The 9,277-nt window shown below is 52.7% G+C and overlaps 1 protein-coding gene across 1 annotated transcript; it reads right to left on the bottom strand.

Moving 5' to 3' along the window:
• Nucleotides 1-482: 482 nt before the first annotated feature.
• On the bottom strand, nt 483-9,012 carry Alox15 (arachidonate 15-lipoxygenase). Its single transcript, XM_052758129.1, has 14 exons — nt 8,875-9,012; nt 7,207-7,411; nt 6,830-6,911; nt 6,633-6,755; nt 6,411-6,514; nt 6,063-6,223; nt 4,754-4,897; nt 3,730-3,939; nt 2,694-2,780; nt 2,432-2,601; nt 2,150-2,271; nt 1,060-1,160; nt 771-938; nt 483-662 (listed from the first exon to the last, which is right to left on the bottom strand). Exons 1-14 carry the CDS (start codon nt 9,010-9,012, stop codon nt 483-485), a joined length of 1,995 nt encoding a protein of 664 aa, XP_052614089.1.
• Between the last annotated feature and the right edge of the window lie 265 nt (nt 9,013-9,277).

Genomic DNA, 9,277 nt, shown 5'->3' with positions numbered 1-9,277 from the left:
ACTACAGAGAAACCCTGTCTCGGAAAAAAAAAAAAAAGAGAGGACAACCTGGACGCTCTATAATCTTTGCCAACGTTTTATTTGAAATAGTTCAATCCATGCTCTTTTCTATCACTAGTCCAAACCTTATCTTTTCTGTTGTTATTAGACTCTACTTGGGCTTGATGTCTATTTGATTCATAAAAGGTGTACAACGATGTATAGTATCACCCTCTTGTGTTCCTGGTGTGCTTTTCCTGAGCATGGCTGTTTTTTACCTTATGGGGACGGAAGAGAAGAAAGGATAGCTGAAGAGCGGCACCCCTGAGTAATGCATTCAAAGCAGATGTTTTCCCTGCAGCAGACAATGAAAAACTGGCTCTAGGAGGAGGGTCCCGCATGGGCAGAGGATGGGGTTTGGGGGGGGGGGGGGGGCGGCAACCACTCAAGCGTGGGGCTGTGCTTGGATAGGGGCTACTGAAACAACAAAAAGGTGGAGATGCTCATACGGCCACGCTGTTTTCCACAAGGCTGGGCCGCAGGTACTCATAGGGTATGTCCAGGCTCTTATTACGAATCTCAATTTCCTTTTCCAGGGCAACCAGCTCCTCTCTGAATTTCTCCAGCACAGCTTTGGCCTTAGGGTTTTGAAAGTATTCCTCTGAATGCTGGCCCAGGGGCACCTGGGTGCAGGAGGGAAAGCAGCTTTAGAACCTGTGACCCCAACCAGTTTGGAGCACATAGCTTCCCCTCTGAATCCTTCCTCGGGACCCTAAATAATTGACTCTCACCATAACAGCCTGGCGTTTGCCCAGAAGCCAAATGACATTTATCTGAAGAGTAGACTGATGAGGGTTGGGCAATGTGGCCATCAACTTTTCCATTGTCGCATCCTTGGTGGTGGGTGGAGGCAGCCTCATGGTACAGGGTGCGTTAGGGACCCAATAGAACCAATCCAGCTGGAGAGACAGTGATCTGGGGTCAAGGCCAGCTAAACAGGAAGGCCCTTGGCCCACATGCTCACACGCCCCCTCCCTCACTACAGGATCAAAACTCCCGCAGCTTCCCTCTGGGATGTACCTGGCCTAGATGGACAGAAGAGTGCTGAGCGGTGCAGGTGAAGATGCACATGGTGATGAAGTGGCAAGCCTGAGCCCGAGACTGTAGAGAGGTGGGAAACCCTACAAGAGGTGTGAACAGTTAGCATGTGACGTCACCACAAGAGGTGTGGACAGTTAGCATGTGACGTCACCACAAGAGGTGTGAACAGTTAGCATGTGACGTCACCACAAGAGGTGTGAACAGTTGGCGTGTGATGTCACCACAAGAGGTATGAACAGTTAGCGTGTGACGTCACCACAAGAGGTGTGAACAGTTAGCATGTGACATCACCACAAGAGGTGTGGACAGTTAGCATGTGACGTCACCACAAGAGGTGTGAACAGTTGGCGTGTGATGTCACCACAAGAGGTATGAACAGTTAGCGTGTGACGTCACCACAAGAGGTGTGAACAGTTAGCATGTGACATCACCACAAGAGGTGTGAACAGTTGGCGTGTGATGTCACCACAAGAGGTGTGAACAGTTAGCATGTGACGCCACCACAGGAACCACTAGAAGTGAGGCCTAGTGAGAAGGGATGCCGGGAGCTTGTGCAAGCTGGCATGAGGGTGGGTGTGGTGAGGGAAGAGAGGAGCCCTGGCATCTACATCACAGCCCTACCCCAAGGCTCGGAGATCATTGTGAAAGAGAGAGCGGATGGGCTGGTATGTAAGAGCCAGGGTAAGAGAAGACAGAGTAAAACGAGGTAAAGATGGAGTAAAACAGTGTCTCCTGGGCATGACAGGACAGATGGATGTACTCATGAACTCAACAATGGCTGGTTGCCTACACAAGTCAGCTGTATAGAATAAAGTGGGAAGGAATTCATGAGTCTTCACCCCCTAACTATGGACAGGTGATGGCTTCTGAAGGAGGTCCGCTTTTTTTCAAGGTGAGGTTAGTGTTGAACTTTTATGAGTGCTTTTCCTGCTGCACCTAGAAAAGCCTTTGAGGGTTTTCCTAAGGATTGAAATGCTTATGGAAGATTCCATAGAAGTAGAGAGGGTTCTGGAGAGGTCTCAGAACTTGTGTCTTAGTTCTCATGTGGAGGGGAGGGGACCCCTGTTACCTCTGTCCTGGGCACCTTGCAGCCCAATTTCAGTGATCTCTCGACACCAGCTCTGCAGCTCATAGTCAGCTCTCACAGCCTCATCAGTCTTGTAGTAGAGATCAAACATTCCCACCACATACCTGCCAACAAAAGGCAGGGCAAGCACACTGAAGCCCTCCACTCCCTGGTCAGATGGCCAGGTCAGAGTCCACCCCCAGCCGAGGCACAGATCTCCTGTTCTCCTGGTCTTCTCTACCTGAACCAGCACTCATACCTGTCCTGCAGTCCCGTCAGCCTTACCGATTTATGATGTCCCAGAGTCGCAGGGCATCTTTAGCATAGAAGCTAGACTGGACGTCCAGGAGCCCCCGCTCAGCCAAGTCATCAGGAGGGCACAATGAGGTGTAGGTCAGGAAGGTTCTAGCTTGCTTGAGAAGATCCAGGTGGCCCCCTCCACCTGTGCTCATTGCCTAAAGGACCAAGGACAGGCTGATTCAGTCCAATCAAGCTGCCCTGAAGCCAGAGGACAGAATGAACCTAGAACCCATTTCTGTCCCCATACCTTGTCAAAAAAACCTCTCGCTGAGATCAGATCATTCCTGGCCCGGACGTTAATTTCCAAGGTGTAGAGCAGGTGAGGAACCAGAAGCTAGAAGGAGAAGAGTGGGTTGAGTAAGTCAGAAGAGTAAGGTCCCTTCAGGAAACAGGTTTGACAAGGAAGGAGAGCATGGCTGTGAGGCTGCAGTCTCCAGGGAGAGCATGGCTGTGAGGCTACAGTCTCCAGGGAGAGCATGGCTGTGAGGCTACAGTCTCCAGGGAGAGCATGGCTGTGAGGCTGCAGTCTCCAGGGAAAGCATGGCTGGGAGGCTGCAGTCTTCAGGGAGAGCATGGCTGTGAGGCTGCAGTCTTCAGGGAGACATGGTTTGAGGCTGCAGTCTCCAGGGAGAGCATGGCTGTGAGGCTGCAGTCTTCAGGGAGACATGGCCAGGAGTTTCCATGGTCCTCAACACTGGCAATGTGCTGATTTGCACTACCTGACCGGTGCCACAGCATCCACCTGCTGCTTTCTGATACTGCTTCCGTTCTCTGTGTTGTCTCTTTTAACAGTCTTTCTTGATCACGCAAAAGAAACTCACCCTCCCATGGTCCTGCTTTGACTCTACACTGTTTCATCATAGCCCATGCGTTGAATACAATCATTATTGTCTTTTTTTTTTTCTCTTACCGGAGATAAAAATCCCCAAAGATCAGATGTTACCAATGTCATCTAGACTAGTTCTGTGTAGACATCCAATGTAGTGTTATATGCATGGTCTCCTCTGATTGGATGGAATCTCCAAGTCATTTGCATCAATTATTGTACTGTGTGTTTATCTATGTTTTGTACATAAAAAGAATACAATCTTTACACCCTTTCCTCGGGAATTACCTTTATCACTCCCCTTGGAAATTAATATCATTGAAACGTAGAGGAGACTACCTCACACTCCCTTGCTCTTTCATCTCCCTGAACCCTGAGATGTCACAGAGGGATGTTTCAGGGCAAGAATGTGTCATGGGCAGAGAGACAGGCAGAACAAAAATGAATAAGGTGTTACCTTAAAAACAGGATGCACTGAAGGCAGGGACCTCATGGTGGCCACAGAAAAGACTTCAGCCACCAAATGTCCCCTCAGGAGGTGAGACTGTAGCTCATGCAGCTGAAAGTCACAGCTACGGACCCAGCATTTGGCCAGGAGCCAGTCCACTGGAGGATCCTCGGGTGTGAAAATTGGTGGTGGGGTGGACCCAGTTTTGGGCAGTTCAAGCTGGAGCAGAACAAGAGTGCTGGGTGAGGAGCCGCACGTCAGGGGCTCAGTGACTCCCGTCTCCTCCATCCCACACTTGTGCGGAAATCTTGACCCCTCCCTCGTCTTTCAACACCGACTACCCGCAAAGATCCGAGTCTCCAGGTTTCAGCTGCTAGCTAGAGGATTTGTATGTGTCCTCAGTACCTCAAGATTGGCAGGACCAAAGCCTATCCGGCTGTCTTTCCTGCCTTACTGTCCCGTTTCCGGGGAAACCTGACTGACTCCCACGTTCCTGTCTCCCTCGGCTCTGCTCCCTCTCCATCCCGATGGCTTCTGCTCACCTGGCAGCCCACCACCCCCTGAAGCCTTAACTTGAGACCCTAATCCCAGCACTGGTAACTCCCTTCTGTCCATCCATTCCAACACTGAAAATGTAGAGAAGTCCCTTTCCCAGAGGCCCACATTCCTCCTCCTGAGCTCAGCTTAGCCAGCCCGTCTCATCCCGGTGCAGTCCACAGACATCTCCTGCCTTCTCTACCTCAGCCTCTCTGCCGAGTGCACCCTGCTCTGGGGAGAGAGGCCACCCATCCTCCTGACACTCCTCCCAGGCTCCTCCTGGACTGGTTCTACCCTTGGCATCGAAGCTTACACAGGCTGACTAGTCTGTCTCCCCAGCAAGGCCACACACCCCTTCAAGTCAAAGCCTCCTCATCTCCCCTTCTTGTGCCTCCTGGGTGCTTAGGGCAAGGGCACTGCAGAGAAGTGAGAGAGAACTTGGACAACAGGCTCATCTGAGGAGGCCGCCCGAGGGTCCGACCCCAGGTCCTCTCACCTGGATGGCTATGGGCAAGAGTTGTCCATCAGGCTGCAGCTTCAGCATGACTAGAGGGGCAGCCAGGTACTGCTGGCTGAAGAAGATGACGTTGGCCTTGATCCCATCCAGGAGGAAGAAATCGGCTTCAAACAGAGTGCCTTTCTACATGGAGAGAGAAAGTGGGGGCTTCTGTCAGTGTGGAGAGTCTTCTTCCCATCCTGGGCGCCCAAGAAGGAGAAGAGTAAGAAGAAAAATGACCTGTCTCCATCAGTCACCTGACACCGCTTGTCCTTATTAACTCATGACATTTCTTTTTTTTTATTTTTACATTTTTATTACATTTGTTTGCTTGCTGTGTGTGGGGGGGCACATGTTTGCCATGACACTGTGTGGTGATCAGAGGCCAGCTTGTGTGAGGTAGTTCTCTCCTTTTACCATATGGGTTCCAGGGATCGAACTAAGGGTGCTGGGCTTGGCAGCAAGTAGCTCTACCTAGCCTTGTCACATGGAATTCTTATATATTCCATTTAAATTACTCCACATGACAAGAAAGGAACCTGAAAGGACCTGAAAGGGCTCTCCAGCACAAGGGTATCTTGGCAATTGGGAGCCAGGAAATACCCAAAGTCATACCACGCAACAAACCTCACAGAGATTTATGGGGGAGAAATACAGAATGACGGTTGCTTCTGAGTGGGAACAGTAATGACAGTGGGCTGAGCAGAGGGGTGGGCTTTTAGAGGGTCTTTGGAGCATGTGCAGTGAGCTGGTGGAAAAGAACAAGGCCAGAAGTATTGCTTGGCCGTTAACCCTGAATCACGGGCATGGGGATTGCTAAGTCCTGGGTTCAAGGACAGGCCAGGGGCAGGGTGGTTTCCCACTGGCCTGTTACTCTGCAGAAACAGATCAGAGAAGTGGGATATCTTACTTAAAATCACACAGCAAAACCAGAATCCAGATGCAAGTCTGTCTTGCCCCGTGAACATTGTCATTATCCCGTATTGGTTCCTCATTAACAACACCAGCCCTGACCTGGATTCCCTTACCCTGCACCTCTCTGGACCCACGGCCTCTAGGACCGGGTCACATTTCCCAACTTTCAGCTGGCCTCTACTGGCCTCCCCACCTAAGACTCCTACCCTCCACCATACACTCTTCTCCTGCGGTAGGAAAACCAGGGCACTACATTTTGGTCTGGGATTTCTCCTGCAGGAGCGCCCTCCTGACAACCAGCAGGGAGTTGAATCCACAGGGAACCTGAGAGCCACAGCCCATACTGCACCACCTCCCTTCCCTGCTCGGCCTCCCTAGGGCTCCAGTGTCCCACCTCGAGCTCCTCTTGCAGCTGAGCCTGCAGCCCCTCCATCCCCGGAGGGAACACCAGTCGGGAAGGAATACCAGTGGACCGCCTCAGCAGCATGGGGTTAGCACCATTGAGAAACTGGTACCCAAATAAAGCATCCTCTTTCCAGGACCTCCGAACCTGTTCTGGGGATGGGAGATGAGTGTGTCTAAGATCCAGGTTCCTGGTCCTTCCCACACCCACCAAACCATCCCTTCTTGACCCAGACTACCAGAGAGACAAAAGCCTCTGGCCTCCCAACCCGGTTTTCTCTCTCTCCCTGCACTGGGAAGGGCTTGGGGGTAGGAGTAATGTTGGGGTAGGTGAACTAACCAGCCAGCTTGGTGTGGCCAATCTTGAAAACCCATTTGAAGTCATCCAGGTCTTTCCAGCAGGTCAAAGTATTTAGAGGAAAGTTGAAAAGAACATCTGTTTTCCTTCAGGGGAGAATGGGGCACAGGGCTCGACAGTTATACTTAGAACCAAACATTACCGTGACTGTGCCATGGACTAAACCAGCTCCCCTCCCCTCACACCGGGCACCCTTGCTCTTACCCCAAAATCTGCGAAGCTTCGAATTCAAATCTTTTGTCCTCTCGAAATCGCTCGTCTGCAGGGAGGTCAGACAAGCTGGTCGCCGCCACGTTCAGGATAGGGCCATCCTTCCAGTTGCCCCACCTGCGGGGCAGAAATGACGTCAGACACGGGCGCTGCGGGAGCCGCTCACCGTGGGTCCCCCGGCTCAGGCTCACTTGTACAGGCTCCTTCTCTCTTCCAGCTCCTCTTCTCTGTGCTTCCTGAACAGGCCTTGAGCGTCTTCAACCACGGTGCAGCCTGGAAGTGGAGCAGGGGGCACTCTGGGATGTCTACTGAGAGCCTCTCTCTAGCCCTTGCAGGTGTACCTCTTCAGCCAGCCCTGGCTGCCTGCTGTGCCTACATCTTCATGCCCCCCCCCCGCCCCCCGCCCCGAGCCTCAGCGACACCCCGGCCAGCGCTAACAACACTCCTCTTAAACAATTTCTTTAAAACCAACCAACAAAACCCCAGCCTCCAGGCTCTAGCTCCCACACGCTGCCTCATCTTCCTCACGCAACTCTGATGCCTCTTCACACCCCACCCCTCTGCTCACCAGTGCCCTCGGGAATGCTCAGGATGCTGGTGCCCTGCACCCATCGGTAACAGGGGAACCTGTACTCTGCTCCTTGGTCTCCAGGGCCCTTCACGGAGATCCAGTTGCAGAACCAGGCGTCATCCGTAAGGTAATGCCATTTTTGCACTTTCACGAACAACAGTGCTCCCAGGTATTCTGACACATCCACCTGGAATTCCTCCTCCTGCAGATAAACACAAGGGGGCAGAGAATGGGGTCTTCCGGCTGAGTTCTGCTTCCACGGGGCCACAGGGAAAGTGAAGAGAAAGGGAGCACACACCGGCAGGGCCCCATGACACCTCTCTGGGTTGTCACCTCAACTAAGAGTGAGAGCGAGCGTTGGGGACAGAAGATGAAAAGGTACACTCCTTCCTTCCCTTTGTCCCCCCCTGGGTGAAGGCTGGGGGTGAGGCGGGATGCTGAAACCCTGCCTGAAGCCCAGTGAGAACGCAGGCGAGGTGGGAGACCCCACCAAGGCAGAGGATCCATAGGAATTCCACTTAGGCTGAGCCGGGACTTCTAGAGGATGGTCTCTAAGCAGAAACCTGGACTGAGGAGTGGGTCGGTTAGAGAGAATGAGGTCAGGGAAGAGACACTGGGCAGAGTCCCGGGAGAGAGTAGAGTCTGAGAGGACCAGCATCTTTCTATAGCCAGCCCTGGCTGTCCCCTGTGCCTGCATCTTCATGCCCCTCCCCCAAGCCTCCACGGCACCTGGGCCATGAAGCTCGGGCCCAGAGACCCACTGTGGCTGGGGAGCCACAGTAGACCAGATCCTGAGGGACACAGAGTAAATCAGTCTTGGCAGTTAGTACAGGGGAAGAGCTGGAGACATTGGGAGGCCTTAGCAGGCAGGCTGTTTTAAAGGGGGCGTGAACAGGGAGAGCTCAAGGTGCCTCGGGGTCTAGCGGGTCTAGCAGACATTCGTTGGTGGTCAAGGACTGTGCAAGCATCAGGTAAAATGTTTGGGGGATAGAACTGACTGAGCTTGCTCCATGCTTGGTCAGATGAAGGCCAAGAGAGGGAGATGATCCAGTAAGCGCCTCATTTCTTTATCTTCCTTTAAAGTGAATGTAAGACAACATCCAGATCTGGAAGAACTGGAGAGTCATAAGAAAAGAGAAAAGAAGAGAAGAGAAGAGAAAAGAAAAGAAAGGAAAGGAAAGGAAAAGGGAAAGGAAAGGAAAGAAAAGAACAGAACAGAAAAGAAAAGAGGAAAGCGGGGAGGGGAGGGGAGGGAAGGGAAGGGAAGCAAGACCAGCCACATATAAACAGGGAACTTCACAGTATATTGCTTCACCCCAAACCCACCCGCCCACCTTTCTTCCTTCCCACCCACTCCACCCTAAGATCGGAGATCCAGTATCTGCAGAGAAGACGGGAAATTCTAACTTCTAAAAGTAGAGAGGTTGGGACAGCCGGCAACTGACCGCTGTGCAGCAGAGTTCTTCGAAAGAAGGAACACTCAGGAATACCCCACTCCTTGAGGTCAGGCGGCAGCCAAGTTACTGAGCGCTCCTCGAGCGGGCTCTGCGTGCGCTTTCCGCTGTGAGTGCCTGCCCCGGAGTTAAGGAGCAGCACCCGGGCTCCTTGGGATTTCTCTAGCTTTGGACCCCGGGGCCAGCCTAGGCCCAGCTCCGTGAAGCTCACCGAGTTCCGACAGGGTCGTCGTAGCACCTTCCCGAGAGACGCCTCCCCATGCTCCCCCACCAGCCACATGTGGACCTCGTTTCTGGTGCCCGCGTACATCGAGCACCCAGTGGAGATACAGATGCGGTAGACGCCCATCTTGCAGATGAAGTTTTCTCCCTTCTGAGAGTCAAGAGGGGTAGATGCGCTAAATAAGAGAGCCAAGGCCCCACCCCTTCAGAAGTCTTGTTTAGGGTTGAGCAGAAGGTGGCATATTGCTAATCAACCCCGCCTTGGCACATTGCCGATCAACCCCACCTTGGCACGCGCAGGCGCCCCCACCACCTGCGGGGAGCCTAGCTGCAACCCAAAAAAAGGCGGGGTCCTGGCCAAAGCAGAGCTCCCAAGTCATTTTGGTGAAAGG

This window comes from Peromyscus californicus, unplaced genomic scaffold, assembly GCF_007827085.1.
Source record: "Peromyscus californicus insignis strain IS unplaced genomic scaffold, ASM782708v3 Scaffold_3__1_contigs__length_106647218, whole genome shotgun sequence".
In the NCBI taxonomy this organism is placed as follows: Eukaryota; Metazoa; Chordata; class Mammalia; order Rodentia; family Cricetidae; genus Peromyscus; species Peromyscus californicus.
The sequence above is the reverse complement of the archived record's forward strand: the minus strand, read 5'-3'. Positions and strand labels throughout refer to the sequence as shown.